General features: G+C 57.1%; 1 protein-coding gene across 1 annotated transcript; it reads left to right on the top strand.

Annotated features, from left to right (window-relative positions):
• The first annotated feature begins 1878 nt into the window (after positions 1–1878).
• Positions 1879–15467, top strand: NLRP5 (NLR family pyrin domain containing 5). Its single transcript, XM_087827076.1, has 11 exons — positions 1879–2167; positions 4580–4636; positions 4842–6441; positions 6682–6852; positions 8393–8551; positions 9616–9786; positions 10620–10790; positions 11959–12129; positions 12749–12919; positions 14084–14254; positions 15335–15467. Exons 1-11 carry the CDS (start codon positions 1879–1881, stop codon positions 15465–15467), a joined length of 3264 nt encoding a protein of 1087 aa, XP_087683202.1.
• The last annotated feature ends 2336 nt before the right edge of the window (positions 15468–17803 follow it).

Raw genomic sequence — 17803 nt, 5'->3', positions numbered from 1 at the left:
CGCGAACTGTCCCGTTTCCCAGGAAAACGTGCTTGTTTGGGGCATTCAGGGGCTTGCCTCGCCCTCTCCAGTCCGCGCGTGAAACAGCCCGCAGCTGGGCCCGGACTCAAGGCCCAGGCGGCGGAGGTCGCGTCTACACCTCCGGGCCGGGGGTTCCTGCGTCAACGGCGCTGATCCGTTAACCTGACCGTGGCTCCTGGCCCCCCCGAGGGCGCTGCTGGCCCGGGAGGAGACCGAGTCGCAGGTGGGTCACCAGCGCCGCCCGGGGGCGGGAGGGCCCCGCCTTCAGGGCCAGGCCGCAGCGTGGGACCTGCCGCGGGTCCCTCTGCGAAGGCGGAGAGCGCAGGGCGCCCTTCAGCCCCCGTCCAGCCCCTGCCCCCCAGCAGGGGGCGCGCTGGGCGTTCGTGTCTCGCGGGCGGACGCGCCCTCCTGTGCCGACAGGGGGCGCTGTGAAGGACGCAGGGCTCAGTGCACACACCTGCTCCCTCCTTTAATTGAGAGGATTACAGGTGTGGCCCATTTTCCCCTTTGCCCCTCCCGCCGGCCTCTGCCCCACCCCAGGCCCTCACCCCACTCCTGTCTGTGTCCCTGGGTTACGCGTCTATGCACATATGCCCCTCGGTTGACCTGTCCTGCCCCACCCCCTGCCCTCTGAGATCCCTCAGTCTGTCTCTGGACCTGTTTTGCTCATCACTTTATTTTGTTCCCTGGATTCCGCATGTGAGATCCTGTGCTGCTCGTCTTTCCCTGCCGGGCTCACTTCGCTCAGCATCATCCCCTCCAGGGCCCTCATGCTGTGTCCGGGGAAGGGACCCATCTTCGCAGCTGCGTGGTATTCCACGGGCGGATGTCCCACAGCTCTTTCACCCACTCCCCTGCGGATGGGCACCGGTGTCCCCAGGCCTTGGCTGCTGTAAACAAGGCTGCAGTGGGCACGGCCCTGAGTTCGTTCTGACCGGGACACACCTGTTCGTGACCAACACCCAAACGGCCTTTGGTCTTGCTGCTGCAAACAAGCCCGCGTCGAGCGAGACTTGCATCTGAAGTGCATGGATCTTCCCAAGCTGCCCTCCAAAGAGATGGCCCAGTTGGCACGTCCACCCAAAATGCAGGAGCCCCTTTTTCTTGGCCCCCAACCAAGCAGCAAGTCATCCAGCAGGGTGGGCGTGGCCAGCCTGGCACATCAGACTTGGCACCTGCTGGCCCGATGAAGCCAAAGTATTTTCCCCAGAATATTTTAATGTTTATCTTTATTGTTGAAAGTACTTATGGTCTATTTTTGGCTTTTTATAACTTGGCACTTGGAATTCTTACTGAGCATCACTATCACTTGTGGCTACACTGGTTTCTAGGACAAATGGAAGCCACATCCAGGTTTTGGGGCGGTTTCGTGTGGGTTTGTTTTTCTTCAAAATTTTCCTCATTTTATTATTTTTAAATATGTTCTTATTGATTTCAGAGAGAGGGGAGGAGAGAGAGAAACGTCAATGATGAGAGTCATTGATCGGCTGCCTCCTGCACGCCCCCTGCTGGGGATCGAGCCCGAAACCCTGCCCTGTGCCCTGACCGGGAATCGAACCCCGATCTCCTGGATCCTAGGTCAATGCTCAACCGCTGAGTTACACGGGCTGGACAATGAATTGAACTGCCGACCATTTTCATTGGCTGGAAGGGTTCCTTCTACGATGCTTTCTTTGTCCTGTGTTTCAAAGGTGTTTGTGCCAGTTCACATTTTAGGGGGAGCCTGGAAGTGAATGTGACCACTTGACGCCGGGCTGTCCTTTGAATCTCTTCCCCCTTCCCCCAGGCCCCATTTGCTCCCCACAACCAAAAACCACTTCCCCATCCACAGGGAGCCCTCGGAGGCCGCACATTCAGATGGGAGAAGCCGGGGCGCCGCCCTTCCCCAGCTGCGGGTTGCAGGGGTGTCTCAAGCAGCTGGACCAAGAGGAGTTTCGGACATTCAAGGACTTGCTAAAGGAGCGCGCTTTGGCACCGGCTACGGGCCCCCTCCCGTGGGCGGAAGTGGACGGTGCGAGCGTGGACCAGCTGGCCTCCCTGCTGCAGGAGCGCGGCAGAGGGCCTCTGGTCTGGAAGGCGGCCGCGGACATCTTCCAGGAGATGAGCCTGCCCGCGCTCTCTCAGAAAGCCAGGGAGGAGATGGAAAGTGAGACGTGGGGCCGACCGGGGGGTAGCAGAGAAGCCGGGGGGTCTTGAGGTGCAATGGGAGCCAGGAGGGCCCACCCCTGCAGTGTCTCAGTGCTGAGTCTCCGCCTGGCTGGGAATTGGTGTCGTCTGTAGCCGGTGAAATAAAGGAGAAATCAGTAGAAGGACCCTCCACCTGGGCAGAATTTGGTTGATCTTAGTAGGATTTGGAGTCTTAACTACGTATTAAGCTTGAGTTTTGGATGTACCCTTTGGCGTAGTGTGACTCGGGTGTGTCCCCTCCTACTCTGACCCTCGGGTTCCACGTCCTGGGACAGTCGCTGTGATGCTTATAGGGGCCACTGGGAAGGTTTGATAAGATGGCGTAGAGAGCACTGGCTGGTGTGGCTCTGTGGTTAGAGCATCGGCCTGCACACTGAAGGGCCTTGGGTTTGATTCCCAGTCAAGGGCACAGCCCTGGGTTGCAGGTTCGATCCCTGGTCCCTGGTTGGGGAGGCAACCGACCCATGTGTGTGTGTCTCACATGGATGTTCCTCCCTCCTTTCTACTCTAAAAATCAGTGGGGAGAACTACCCTCAGTGAGGATTAGCAAAACAGAAAGTGGGTAACAAAGCGGTGTAGCTGGTTACTGAGGAGCTGTGGGGGTTGCCCGGGGCTGAGGGGCTGAGGTTTGAGCTCCACTCGGGTGGGACCTCACTCAGACGATTGGTGCCGTACCGGACCGAGAGACTCGGGTCCAATGGTGGGTTATCAGCAAAATAGGGACTGAAACTTATGTTCCCAAGTTGAAAACTGGAGCACTCCCACCCAGCCAGGGTGGCTCAGCTGGTGGACCATCACCAGGCCAGGACACATGCCCAGGTTGTGGGATCGATCCCCGGTTGGGGTGCATTTGGGGGCAACTGATCAATGTTTCTCTCACATTGATGTATCAATGTTTCTCTCTCTCCCCTCCCTTTCTCCCTCTAAAATAAACACTTTAAAAATCTGAGCACCCTTCCCATAAATCTGTGTCTCTGTGACGGTGTCACCTGAGGCTCTGACTGCACTGTCCCCGTTACAGGCTTGTCATGGGGTGAACTGGCTCGTCTTGCTCCCCTCAGTAATTTGGGGAGTACACTTTAAAAATGTTTTAAAATTAATTTTAGAGAGAAACATTGATTTGTTGTTCCACTTATGCATTCACTGGTTGATTCTCGTATGTCCCCACCGGGATCGAACCCACAACCTTGGTGCACGGGGACGACTCTCTAACCAGCGGAGCCACCTGGTCAGGGCCATTGCTGTGGCTTTGCGGCCAGCGTCCTGTCATGTGCTCTGTTGCAGAATGTTCACAGGCTGAGACACCAGAAGACTCTACACCTGTGAAGACTGACCAGGGGACAAGCAGGGACGAACGTGCCGGTCAGCGTGGGGAGCCGGGTGAAGGGTTTCTGTCTGGGTCCAGGGCATCACTAGCCACCAAAGCCTGGTCATTTTTTTAGTCTATTTCTGATTAACTGGTTGATTGACTTCTTTCTTTCTTTACCTTCTACCTAACGCATCAGTAAATCATGAGACCTACTCTGAAGGAGGACTCGTTTCCACCCCTTTCTTCCCGGAGCCTGTAAATCAGAATCAACTCGCTTGAATCTCTAATCTCTTTACACTCTGGTTACGTGAAATCCGTCTTCCCCACACTAACAAGCAAGGAGATCTTTTAAAAACTTCCATCGGCCCTGCATGGCGTGGCTCGGTGGGCAGGGTGTCAGCCCTCACACCGAAGGGTCTTGGGTTCAATTCCCGGTCAAGAGCATGTACCTGGGTTGCAGGTTCCATCCCTGCCCCTGGTTGGGGCACGTGGGGGAGGCAACCAGTCGGTGTCTCTCCCTCTTTCTCTCCCCATCTCCCTCCCTCCCTCCCTCCCTTCTACACTCTCTGAAAAGCAATGGGAAAAATATCCTCGGGTGAAGATTAATAACAAAACTCAACTGTCTGATCCAGACCCTTACTACTTTTTTTTAAAATAGGTTTGTTGGTTTGTTTTTTTTCACTGATTTTTAGAGGGGGGGGGGGTCAATCAGTTACCTCCCGCACACGCCCCAACCAGGAATCGAACCCGCCACCCTTTGCTGTACGGGACGACCCTCCAGCCAACCGAGTTCTTTACCCCTGTGCCTGACCTCTCACTTCAATGACTTGCCCAAAGGTCTCCGAAGAACAAAAAGCAGAAATGAGACCAGGACCCATACCTTCCCTCTCGACCCTAGTGCTCGTTTTAAGCACCCCTGCCCCTCCGGCTGAGCCCATGGTTCCGGGTGGGTCAGGCGGTGAAAGCTGGCATTGCAAACTGCATCTCGGGGCTTCTGTGGGTCTGACCTGCATAATTCACCTAAGTGTGTGGGATTTTATTCTTCTGCCTTTTTTTTTGCAGAAATATCACAAGTTATGGAACAAGATGACACCACAGCAGCACAGACAAAAGACCAAGGTAAACAACTCTGGTTTACTCATGGTTGTTTTGGTTTTTTGCCATCTCTGTCTCTCAAAAAATCAATAAAAACATATCCTTTGGTGAGGAATAATAACAGTAAGTCACCGAGAAGAAACAAAACCTCATGTACATAGAGTGTCTGAAATCCACAGTCTTCCAATTTGTTTCCTGTTTCTCTTCTCCCCTCTCTGGTCCGACATAGGCCACGGAGGTGACGAAGGGAACTACAAACGTCACCTGATGACAAAGTTCGCCGTGACATCGGATGCCCACCCCGGCTTTGAAACCTTTGCCATGGATTGTCCACAGATGCAAACCTTGTGTGGCGCGTTCACGCCAGACCAGCGGGGCTTCCGGCCGCTCACCGTGGTCCTGCACGGGAGCTCAGGCGCCGGGAAGTCGGCTCTGGCCAGGAGAATCCTGCTGCGCTGGGCCCACGGAGAGCTCCACCCGGGCGTGTTCTCCTACGCCTTCCTCCTGGACGCCAGAGACACACCGTTGAGGAGGAAAAGCAGCTTTGCTGAGTTACTCTCCAGGGAGTGGCCGGACTCCGTGGCCCCCGTGATGAAGATCATGTCCCAACCAGAAAGGCTGCTGTTTGTGGTCGACGGTTTCGATGACCTGGTCTGTGCCCTCAAAGATGCTGACACGGATGTCTGCGTCGACTGGACAGAGAAGCAGCCCGTGTCTGTCCTCATGCGTAGTCTGCTGAGGAAGGCTCTGCTGCCCGAGTCCTCCCTGATCGTCACCATCAGGGACGAGGGCATGAAAAAGCTCGAATCCATGCTCGTCTCTCCCCGCTGCCTCTTCGTGGAAGGAATCTCGACGGAGAGAAGGATCCGGTTCTTCCTCGAGCACGTCAAGAACGGGGACCAGAAAATGCAAGTCCTGCACAAGCTGCTCGACAACCACACGCTGATTGACAGGTGCCAGGTGTCCATCACGTGGTGGCTCATCTGCCAGGCTCTGGAGCTGCAGGCGGCCTCGGGGAAGGGCCGGCCCCCGAACTGCCAGACCCTCACGGGCCTGTACACCGCCTTCGTGGTCCATCAGCTCGCCCCTCGAGACGCGCCAGGCCACCACCTCAGTCCGGAGGAGAGGGTCGTGTTGAAGGGCGTGTGCCGGATGGCCCTGCAGGGCGTGTGGGCCATGAGGTTTGTGTTCTACAGCGATGACCTGGGCGTCCACGGGCTGACGGAGCCAGAGCTCTCCCCTCTGTTTCGCAGGAACATCCTTCGCCGAGGCGGCGGCAGGGAGAGGTGCTTCATGTTCCTGCACCTGAGCCTGCAAGAGTTCTTTGCCGCCTTGTACTACGTGCTAGAAGGACTGGAGGCAGAGTGGGATCCCCACGCCCTGTGTGTGGAGAACACGAAGAGTCTGAAGGAGCTCCAACAGATCAGCTGCAACGTCCACTTGCTCCATGTGAAACGTTTCTTGTTTGGCCTCATGAACAAGGACGTGGTGGGGGCCCTGGAGGGCCTGCTGGGGTGCCCGGTCACCCTGCTGGTGAGGCGCGTGCTCCTCCACTGGGTCTTCCTGTTGGGCCGACGGGCCGACACCACCTCCCCTCTGGACTTCCTGGACGCCTTCTACTGTCTCTTCGAGACCCAAGATGAAGACTTTGTCCGTCTGGCACTGAACGGCTTCCAGGAAGTGAAGCTAACGATGAACCGGCCGATGGACCTGTTGGTGTCGTCCTCCTGTCTCCAGCGGTGCCTGCACCTGCGGGAAGTTCAGATGGATGTCGGGGAGATCCTCCCGGAAGGCGAGTCCGCCGAGGCGTGGCCCGTGATTCCGCACGGGTGAGTGCCCCTCTACAGTTCCTTCCTTCCCGGCTCGGCATGGGTGTTCTGAGACGGCTGTCGCCACGGTGAAGCTAATGAGCGTGTCCTTCACTCGCATGGCTACCTCTTCTTGGGCGTGTGTGCGTGGTGGGAACACTTAACACATTGCATACCGCTCACGGTTTTTCTCGTGTTTCGTGCGCCATCTGTTAAAATCCATCCCGTGGAAGCAAATGTTTCTTTCCTTCTCCGATGCAGGATGCAGACCAAGCCCCTGGTTAGCAAGTGGTGGGAAGACCTCTGCCTCGTGCTCAGCACCCACCCCAGCCTGCAACAGCTGGACCTCAGTGGCAGCGTCCTGAACGAGTGGGCCATGAGGACCCTGTGCGTCAAGCTGAGACAGCCAACCTGCAAAATACAGAAGCTGATGTAAGGCTGCCCAGACCCTGCTACCTGCCACTTTGTCTGGCCATGTCACAGCTCTCCTCTCCCGCCTACTAAGACCAACCTATGCAATGTATTCGGAGAGGACTAAGTGCTGTAGGAGGTACAGGAACCAAGTTCCAAAAGCACAGGATGGGGAGTGACTGAAGACCTTGTGAAGGGATTACTGAGGTGGGTCATTTATTCGGGGTCTTGATGGATGAACAGGAGCTGGTTAGTAGGGGGAAAAGGGAGAGGAACTTGTTTAAATTGGTCCTTAGAGCTTTTAGGCGAATTCATAAGGTCACAAATATTAAATGCCTACTAAGTTCCTGAGTCTGTTGTAGATCCTGGGTACTCACCAGGAACCCGCAGTGGGAGATGAAGGGCTAGTCCTACTTTGAAGGTTCCATTCTTTGATTTTTTTTTTTTTCCTTCCAAGACCAAGCCAAGCCCATGTGACAGCCAACAGGAGAGCCAGTCAGGCTCTTGACTGCAAATGTCTTCCCCTTCCTGCCATTTCTGCCCGAGTGGTTTCCTTCCCCGGGCCTGTGCCAAGGAGCTGGGTGACCCAGGACCGTGCACAATGCCCTTGTCACCTTAAGTCCTGCACAGAACTTAACTGCTCCACCAGCCGTTACCTGAACCCTTTCCCCAGGGGCAGCCCTGCCCGTAGCTGTCCCTGCTTTAACCTCTCCTTACGCCCTGTGACCTGCTCTGATCCATGTCGTCACCGAATCTGCAACACAACAGTAATACACGATAGCAAAGGGGTACAGGGATTCCAGAGGTGCTAAGCCAGCCCTCCAAGGCCTCTTCAGATCCCTGTCTCCCTAATGAGCTGCCTCAGATATTCCCCACGAAGTCGCACGTCCCTGTTGGTGGATGGGCTTTAACCCAAAGGTATCATATGATGTACATGCTGTTCTGACACTGGACTTTTTCCTTCAAGTTGCTGTGTGTGGTTCTAGTCTTCGTGGATATACCGTATTTTATTCTTTAAGGGGGGTGGTGATTAATTTATTTATTCTTCAATTAGTTGATCTTCCATATTATACTAGTTTCAGGTGTACAGCATAGTGATTAGACATTTATATACTTGGCAAAGTGACACCCCGATGAGTCTGCGCCCGGCACCGCCGTGGTTGCTACAATGTAACTGTTCCCGGGGCCGCGCTTTACGTCCTGGCGCCGGGGCCTGTCGTGCAACCACCTGCGGCCCTCGGCTTCCTCCACCCCCGCGGGGACGTGCTTATGGGTTTTGAGGTGGGGGGGGCAGCGAGAAGCTCCGAGACTGGTTGCCTCCCTCTCCGTCCCCCGTCCCTCCCCTCCCCCGTCCCTCCCCCTTCCCCCGGTTCTCCCCCCTCCCCCCGGTTCTCCCCCCTCCCCTCAGTTCTCCCCCCTCCCCCCGGTTCTCCCCCCCCCGTCCCTCCCCTCCCCCCGTTTCTGCCCCTTCCCCCCCAAAATCGAGGAAAGAACATCCCCAGGTGAAGGTTACGGGACGCGACGCACCCGCCAAGCGCTGACGCCCCGCTTGCCTCCGCAGGTTCCACGGGCCGGGCCGCGGCTGCCGCCCCCTGTGGGCCGCGCTGCTCGCCAACCCCGGCCTCCGGCACCTGGCCTTGGCCGCGCCCCTCACCGACCGCGACGTGGGCGCCGCGTGCGCCGCGCTGACGCACCCCCGCTGCGGGCTGCGGACTCTGAGGCAGGTCCCCGCGCGCTTCTGTGTGTTTGGTACTTTAACCCCCACCCTAGGATATGGGGGGGGCAGCAGTCCATCGCCGCCTCCACCCCCGCCCATCACGCACGTTTGCCGTCCCTGTAACTTGTCACTTTGTAGCAGGACCCAGCTGCACGTCACGTGGCCGTGCCTGCTGCAAGGCAGGCTGGGAAATGTAGTCCAGCCCCGCGTCCGCGCGGAAGCAGGCACAGCTCCGCCCCGTCGGGGAGCGGGGTGCGGGGTGCAAGGTCTCCCTCGGCCTCCAGAGTGGAGGGAACCCCGGGGGCCTCGAGGGCATCGTGCTGCGTGAGCCACGGCAGACAGCGAAAGACGAATGCTGTGGGGGCCCCTCGCCTGTGGACTGGGGGGCGGGGAGCCCAGCCCAGCCCAGCGGCTCCACGGTTACAGCCTCGGCCTGTCCACCAAAGGGTCGTGGGTTCGAAGCCTGGTCAAGGGCATGTACCTGGATTGCAGGTTCTATCCTTGGACCGTTGGGGCCCTTGTGGGAGGCAACCAATGGATGTTTCTCTCTCGCATCAATGCTTCTCTCTTTCCTCCCTTCCTCTCTCTGAAAATCAATTTTTTCGCCTGGGCGGGGTGGCTCAGTGATTGAGCATCGCCCTGTGATCCAGGCGATCGCAGTTCGATTCCTGGTCAGGGAACAAGCCGGGGCTGTGGTCTCAGTCCCCAGCAGGGGGCGCGCAGGAGGCAGCTGATCAATGACTGGTCATTGATGTTCCTCTCTCTCCCCCCCTTCCTCTCTCTGAAATCAATAGATTTTTATTTTATTTTATTTTTAAAATATATATATGTACTTTTAAATCTTTAAAAAAAAAAACGCTAGAGAGAGAAGGGTGGGGTGAGGCGGGCAGGAGACCTGAGCCATGGCTTGAGCTGCATAAAGACCTGGGGTTGGGATGAGCAGGGATGTTGCAAACGGAGGGGCAGAAGCAGCTCAGACTCCGAGGCCACACACAGTAACCAGGACGCAGCGTGACCAAGAGGCTGGCGCACAGGCCGTGTGTGTGTCACATTCTCTGTGTCTGTAGGTTGGATTACTGTGCGTTAACCCACACCTGCTGTCCGGTGATCTCCCAAATCCTGGTGACATCCAGCAAGCTGAAATCCCTGAGCCTCGCGGGAAACAAGGTGAAGGACGTGGGCGTCGCGTCTCTCTGCGAGGCCCTGAAGGTCTCCCAGTGCGCCCTGCAGAAGCTGATGTGAGTGGCGCTTCCTTTCACGGCCCTTATCTTGTCTTAACTGAGGTCAGCCAAGTAACCGGGGTGGGGAGGGGAATCGGCTGCTGCATAAGCCAAGGGTTAGAGTGGGTACTGTGACCTCATGTTGAGGTTCGAGAAAGGCCCGATAAATAATACCCGCGTCTTTGCCACTGAACTCTGACCGTATGTGAAAGATTGAGCAGAACCCTGGCCTGTGTAGCTCAGTTGGTTGGGCTTCGTCCGGTGCACCAAAAGGTTGTCGGTTCGATTCCCAGTCAGGGCAGGTACCCAGGTTGTGGGCTTGACCCCTGGTAGGGGACATGCAGGAGGCAGCAGATCAATGTTCCACTCTCACCAATCAATGTTTCTCTCTCTCTCTCCCTCTCCCTCTAAAAAATCAATTAAAAATCTTTAAAAAATTGAGCATAGCTAAACTTGTAGAGTCAGGGAGTAGACGGTGGTTACCAGGGGCTGGGGTGGGGGAGGGAGAACATGGGGAAATGTGCATCCAAGGGCACAAACTTCCAGTTATCAGGAGAATGAGTTCCGGGGATCTAAGGTACAGCATGGTGATGACAGGGGACAAGACCGTGTTGTGTATTTGAAAGTTTCAGCAGTGTGGTTAGAGCTGCCACCTGGGGTAAGCGCTCTGTTCCCATTCGCACCATCTTCACAAACGACCCACCTGGAAGGAATTGTTTCCGTGCCGTTTGCTGACAGAGGATGCGGAGTCCAGCAGAGGGGAGGTCTCTTGTCTAAGGTCACACAGCCAAGGCGTGAGCTCCTCTTTGATACCTAAATAACTGACCTACTGCCTGGGGATGTCCTTGCAGACTGGGGAGCTGCGGCCTCACAGCTGCCGCCTGCCGGGATCTGGCCTCCGTCCTTGTCAGCAACCAGAACTTGACCCACCTGGACCTGTCGACCAACAACCTGGGGACAGAAGGCGTGATGCTGCTGTGTCAAGGCTTAAAGCTCTTCACCTGCGCTCTCCAGAGGCTGATGTGAGTCCACGCGCCTCCCCGTGAGTGAGGACCTGGCAGCTTTGCCAATGGCGTGTGCCTGTCTCGGTGTGGGAGCTGGGAATGTCAGGAGGAGGGACCTGCCACATGTCACATGCCTCCTAGAGCTCACACTCCCTCGTAAAATTCTCTCTCCGTTTGCATTTTTTTTTCTCTTTTTTAAAATGTATTTACTGATTTGAGGGGTGGGGCGGAGAGGAGAAACACTGACCTGTTGCTCTACTTCTTGGTGCATTTATTGGTTGTTTCTTGTATGAGCCTTGACTGGGGATCGAACCCACCACCTTCTGGTGGGTGGGATGACACTCCAACCAACTGAGCTCCCCAGCTGGGGTGAGCATGAGAGTTTTTGTCACTCTCCTTCCGCGCTGTCACCTTGCCCCATAGAATCACTTTGTTTTCTGTCATTCCACCCCCTGGACCAATGAGCCCACCGATAACCTCATGGGAGCAAAAAATATACCTGAGTTAATGGCAGACCAACTGCCAGAAATTCTGCTGAGGAGCAGAACCTGGATGCATACGTCTGCCTGGTGGGTCCCTGGGAACTGAGTGACGGAGACATGCTGAGTGTGGGAGCTGGAGTGAGAATGACGACTGCCCCCTAAAGATGTCCATGTCCTAATCCTTGGAACCTGTGATGACAGGGCCTTCGTGGCAAAAGGGAAAATGCAAATGTGATGAAGGATGTTGAGATGGGGAGGGGACTCTGGGTCAGCCGCCCAGCCCTAGTGTCATCACCAGCTTTCTTAGAAGGGAGGGAAAGAGGCGGGAGACTCGGAGGAGATGTGGCGTCGCTGGCTGGGGACAGGGAGCAGCCTGCAGAGGCTGGAAAAGTCACGTCGGGGCGTGTGCGGGAGGCCACCAATCGATGTCTCTCTCACATCGCTGTTTCTCTCCCCCTCCCTTCCACTCTCTCTGATAAACAATGGAAAAAATATCCTCAAGTGAGGATTAACAAAACAAAAAAAAAGGGAGAGGGTTATAGTATCCAGCATGTGCAAAGAACTTCAAGGTCATCCGTCACTTACACCCAACAACCTTCTTAGTGCGAACATAATCCCCTCCCAAATGAGGAGCAGCTGAGGCCAAGAGGAGCGACCAACCCAAGGTGACACCGAGTCCCCTTTCCCTTGCATGTGCCCCACAGGCTAAGGAATTGCCACCTGGATGTCATTGGCTGTGGCTTTCTTGCGCTCGGACTCATGGGCAACCGACATCTGACGCATCTGAGCCTTAGCATGAACCCCCTGGGAGATGACGGCGTGAACCTTCTGTGTGAGGTCATGGTGGAAGCAGCGTGTCACCTCGAGGACCTGGAGTGAGTTTCCCATGGTTTCGGGGAGGGGCAGGGAGCGGGTCACCTCTACCAGAGTGGGGGCTGAGGTCCTAGAAGGTCAGGAGGCATGAGCAGGGGGACTGGAACCCCCAAAATTAGCTCCAGGTCCAGGAGCTGCAGGTGAGTTGATGTGCCGGCATTACATTGAGTGTGGGAAGGTCGGGAATCGTTCTGCACGGGAGCCGCATGGCAGGACCCGTGGAGCTCTGGGTCAGCGGATCTCCCAAACCCGTTCACTTCCCAGAGCACGTCCTCTTGCCCCAGCTTAATCTTTGGCTCTTTATTTCTTTAAAAAATTTTTCCCACTGCCAGGCCAGTGTGGCTCAGTGGTTGAGCGCTAACCTATGAGCCAGATTCCTGGTCAGGGCCCAGGCCCAGGTTGCAGGCTCGATCCCCAGTAGGGGGCGTGAGGGAGGCAGCCGATCAATGAATGATGCGTCATTGATGTTTATCTCTCTTCCTCCCCTTCTCTCTGAAATCAATCAAAAAACATTTAAAAAATAATAATTTTTTCTCCACTGATTTTAGAGGGAAACATCAACTTGTTCCCCTCATTCACTGGTTGCTTCTTGTATCTCTTTGTCTCTGTCTCCCTCTGCAGGTTGGTAAAATGCCACCTCACTGCCGCCTGCTGCAAGAACCTGTCCTATGTAATCACGAAAAGCAAACACCTGAGGAGCCTGGACCTTGCTGCCAACGCCCTGGGCGACAGTGGGCTGGCAGCCCTGTGCGAGGGACTGAAGCAAAGGACGGCCTCCCTGAGGAGACTCGGGTGAGCGCCTGGGATCGCCTCTGAGGGCTGGGCGCAGAGGAAGGGGGGTCCGAGCTGACGGGCTTGAGCTGAGACCAGGCCCTGACTTTCACGATTCCGTCCAATCAGACAGAGTGCAGCCCGAGGCAGCCTTCCAGCTGGGCTCCGGCGCATGGAGGGAGTGAAAGGGCGGGCCTTGGGAACGCTGTCTGGAGGCAGTAAGCACTCGATATGTGTTTATTGGACAAGCTGTGTGTGCTGGGCATGGTGCCAAGGGGTGGCAGGACCGAGGCAGGTAGTTTGCAGAATATACAGCCTAAGAGAAAGAGGGACCAAAGAGGCAGCAATGACATTGGTTGGTTCTCCAACCGTAGTGTCAGCATCAGAATCGCCCAGGAGGCTTGTTAAAATGGTGCTGGTGCACCCACTGGAATATTATTCAGCCACGAAAAAGGAATTCAGCCACGTGTACCAACACACGCTATGATGTGGATGAACCTTGAAAGCATGAGGCTGGGTGGCATGAAGCCAGTCACCAAAGGCCACATGTTGTATGATCCATTTGTATGATATGTCCAGGATGGGCAAATCATGGGGACGGGCTGGAGGGGCTGCCTCATGGGTATGCATTTCTTTTCGGGGGATAGAGACAGTTTAGCTCAGTGGTGAAAGTGTCAATTCCTAGTCAAGGGCACGTACCTGGGTTGTAGGTTCAATCCCAGCCCCGGTCAGGTGCATGCCGGAGGCAACCAATCTCTCCCCCTCTCCCTCTTTCTCTAAAATCAATTTGTATATATATAAATGTAAAATAAATGCAGATGTTTTTAGCCTTTCCCCAGAGCTACTGAACCAAAAACTCGAGGGGTGAAGCCCACTGCTCTGTTATTTCTTTTTAAACTGTGAAAATGGAAGTCAGCCCTGGCCAGTCTGGCTCAGTGGTTAGAGCATCGGCTTGAGGACTGAAGGGCCCCGGGTTCAGTTCCAGCCAAGGGCACGTACCTCGATTGCAGGCTCAATCCCCATGCAAGCAGGGGGCAACCGATCAATGTGTCTCTCTCACATCGACGTTTCTCTCTCTCTCTCTCCCCCTTCCACTCTCTCTGAAAAGCAATAGAGAATATATCCTCGGGTGGAAAAAAAAAAAAAAAGACCTCTGGGGTCACTCCTTAAGTTTCGGCCCTGCAGGTTGGAGGCGTGCGAGCTGACGTCCGACGGCTGCGAGGCCCTCTCCTCGGCGCTCTTCTCCAACCAGCACCTGAGCAGCCTGAACCTGCTGCGAAACCCTTTGAGCCCCAAAGGAATCAGGAAGCTGTGCCCGGCCTTCGCACATCCCACGTCTCAGCTGCGCGTCATCGGGTGAGTCCCTGGCCGTTGTCTTCTGAGGCACACACCTCTTACAGACATGCTTGTTGGCAGAGGAGGGTTATCAGGGATGGGGAGATCGTGGCCAAGCGACCAGAGCTTGACCCAACCAATAATACCCACTGTGTCCTGGGTACTGGGGATCCAGGGCCACGGGAGACGGAGGCAAGGAGCTGATATCATGGGGCTTATTTTGGGGTGGGTTTGGGAAGAGTGGAAAGAAAACACACACATGAAATGTTTATCCTCAGAAAACTAAAGACAGGATTGCTGTCTGAGCCAATAACTCCATTTCTGGGTATGTAACCAAAAGTACCAACAGCAGGGGCTCGGGGAGAGAGTCGCACACCTGTGTTCACGGTAGCCCAGAGGTGGGAGCAACCCTAGTGCCCATGGAAAGGTGAATGGACAAGCAAAATGCGGCCCATCCATACAGTGGGATATTACTCAGCCTTGAAAAGGGCGTTCTGACATGTGCTACACTGCGGCTGAACCCTGGGAACATTGTACCGAGTGAAATAAGCCACACACAACAAGACACATCCTGCACAATCCTACTCATGTGAGGTGCCCGGGCTGCTCAAATCCACAGCCTAGGAAGTAGAACGGTGGGGGCAGGGGGGCCGGGAAGAAGGGGATGTTGTTGTGTGTTGGGCACATAGTTCTGTTGGGCCAGATAAAAAGAGCTTAGGGGCCTGGGTGGTGGTGAGTGTTGCAGAACAATATGAATGTGCTTAATGCCACCCAACTACACTGAGAAGCAAGTAAGATGGACATGGCCTCCCTGCCGGTGTGGCTTGGGGTGGAGCATCGGCCTGGGCACCAAGCGTCCTGGGTTCGGTTGCCAGTCAAGGGCACGTGCCTGGGTCGCAGGTTCTATCCCCAGCCTCGGTGGGGACGCGTGTGGGAGGCAACCAGTCACTGTCTGTGTGTGTGTCTCTCTCCCACTCTCTAAAAATCAATGGAAAAAATAAAAAAGAGGAGGGCTCCGACCTTGCTGGGGGTCCCCGGGACTCGGAGGGAGGCACAAGGGTAGGACCAAGCTGCGGGGTCATGAGCCCTCTGCCTCCCCAGGCTGTGGAAATGGCAATACCCTGATCCAGTCGTGCGGCTGCTGGAGGAGGCCCAGCGACGCCGGCCGTGCCTGGTGATCGACGGCCGCTGGGATCACTCCGAGCGGGGTGAGCGCTGCTGGTGGGAGGGCTGAGGCCAGGCCGGCCTCCCCCAGCGCCGGGCGGGCAGAGGGGCCTTGCGAACCGGCGCCTGGGGCCTGCTGTGCCCGGTTCCGAGGCCGAGGCCCTCCCTGGGCCCCCGCTGCTGGCGGCCCTTGCACGTCCCACACACCCCGGTCATTGCCTGGCCTCGGGTGGAGGGCGGTGGCAAGTCATAGGACCCGAGTCACAGGACCCGAGTCACAGGACCCGACTCGCTCTGGAATGTCTGTCCTACCTCAGGGCCTACAAGGGGCGGGGGGGCAAATAAACACTGAGCATTTGACAGAAGTGTCCAGTGTCGTCCTTGCCCAGGGGGAAGGTGACTCAGGAGCAGAGGTGGTGCGCCCTGGCCGGATGGGTCAGAGCGTCCTCCCCATAGGCCAAGGTCGCGGGTTCGATCCTGGGTCAGGTCATGAGCAGGAGTCAACCAATGAAAGTATCAGGAAGGGGAGCAAAAATCTCTCTCCCTTCTCTCTCAAAATCAGTTTTTAAAAAAAGAGAAAGGGGCTCTGGAGGCATGAAAGGACAGGGAGGACCCTCGGATGCATGTGACCAGGTGAGAGAGGCCAGGGTGAGGTGGCTGCACACCCCGTGGCTCCAGCGACGGTCCCAGAAAAGGCAAAACCGCGGACATAGTAAACCCGCTGCTCTCCAACCAGCAGCACGTTCTTATAACAAGGAAGTATTTTCCCGATTTCACAAACCCTGTGCTGTTCTCAAGTACTCGATGGGGCCAGCTGACACCAGCATTTTTCCAGAGGCCCCCCCGCCCCCCGGGAGCTCCAGAATAGGAGTCCTTACCTTGCGGGGCTGCAGGGCGTCTGTCCTGCATGGATCAGTGGACGGGGGGCTGTTGAATTGTGTAGGTAGATCAGAGACACAGATGATAGGTACAGGTACATGGATACGAGGACAGACACACGGACACCTGGGGAGCACGCCCCGTGTGCTCGGTTCATTTTACAAGTCAGAGGATCTCGAAGGACACGTGGGGCCAGGCATGAGGAGACTGGGAATCGGAAGAGTCTCGGGAGGTAACCTTTTCCACCGAGGGGCCTGTTCCTTTTTTTTTTTTTTTTTTAAATATACCTTTTATTGATTTCAGAGAGAGGAAAGGAGAGGGAGAGAGAGAGAGAAACATCAATGATGAGAGAGTCATTGATCGAGCCCGCAACCCGGGCCTGTGCCCTGACCGGGAATCGAACCCCGATCGCCTGGATCCCAGGTCCACGCGCAACCGCTGAGCCGCGCCCGGCCGGGCCTGTTCCTTTTTTTAAAAAAAGTCTAATTTGTGACCAGACGCGTCACCTCGTGACCCAGCTGCCCCGGCACAGCCCCACCCGTCCTGGGGACCTTGGCCATCGGAACGGCCTCCGCTCTGCAAGCTGTTGGCCGCAGGGGCCCAGGCGGCGCCTGTGGCGCGGGCCGGCGGGGCAGACGCTGAAGCCCTCTCGCGGGCCCCGGGGGCACCTGCGGGGAACTGCCCCGCCCCCGCCCGTTTCTCCCCTGCGGCGCCGGAGGGGGCTGAAGCCGAGCTGTCCCCAGACCGGCCGTGGGCTCTGTCCGCGGTGCTGACCGGCTGGCCCCGGAGGCCCGGCGGGTCCCGCGCGCAGGCGGCCGCGGGGAACACCCTGGGTGGGGGGCCCCACCCCTTCCGGAGGTCGGTGGCGGGGAAGCCAAGAGGGTGTGGTAACAGGCGCGCGCACAGCGCGCACACAGGGTGTCCCTCGAAAAGTATGCGCCCTGCAGAACGGAAAGGCAGCGTTTATTAAAATGCATTGCGCTTCCTTTCCACTTAACAGCTGTCAGCTGTCACAGTGTACATACACTTTGGGGACGCCCTGTAGTTGCCCCCGGTATCTGAGGGGGACTGGTTCCCGGACCCTCGTGGGTACCGAGGTCCGTGGGCGCGCCGGCCCCTTATAACTCGGCACCTGCCTACAGACAGCGTTTCCCGTCCCCAGGCGTAGCGCAAAGAACCGGCACCGTGTGCTCGGGCTGGGCCCCGGGCTCCGGGCTCCCGAGGCCCCCGAGGAGCGCCTGCCAGCGGCCTCCCGCGCGGCGGCACCGGGCGGGCCCCAGACAACGCGCGTCGGGCCCGGCCTGTCCCCCGCCCCGCCCCGCCCCGCCCCGCCCCGCGCCCGGCACCCGCCGCTGGCGCCGGTGGCAGAAGGTAACTGCCCGCCGGTCCCCTCCCTCCTCCCAGCGTAGCGCCCACGCTGGGAGCCAGCCGCCCGGGACTCGGCCTCGGGGAGCTGTGACGCCCCGCAGCGGACCCCGAGGGGGGACCCGCACCCCCGGAGCGGGAGGGGGAGGGGCGCGGGCTGGG

This window comes from Miniopterus natalensis, chromosome 18 (genome assembly GCF_054644295.1).
Source record: "Miniopterus natalensis isolate mMinNat1 chromosome 18, mMinNat1.hap1, whole genome shotgun sequence".
Lineage (NCBI taxonomy): Eukaryota > Metazoa > Chordata > Mammalia > Chiroptera > Miniopteridae > Miniopterus > Miniopterus natalensis.
The sequence above is the reverse complement of the archived record's forward strand: the minus strand, read 5'-3'. Positions and strand labels throughout refer to the sequence as shown.

Coding starts and splice junctions, on each gene's coding strand:
- NLRP5 (XM_087827076.1), top strand. CDS start 1,879: ATGGGAGAAGCCGGGGCGCCGCCCTTCCCCAGCTGCGGGTTGCAGGGG. Junction 9,787..10,619: donor TGCGCCCTGCAGAAGCTGAT/GTGAGTGGCGCT, acceptor ATGTCCTTGCAG/ACTGGGGAGCTGCGGCCTCA. Junction 10,791..11,958: donor TGCGCTCTCCAGAGGCTGAT/GTGAGTCCACGC, acceptor TGTGCCCCACAG/GCTAAGGAATTGCCACCTGG.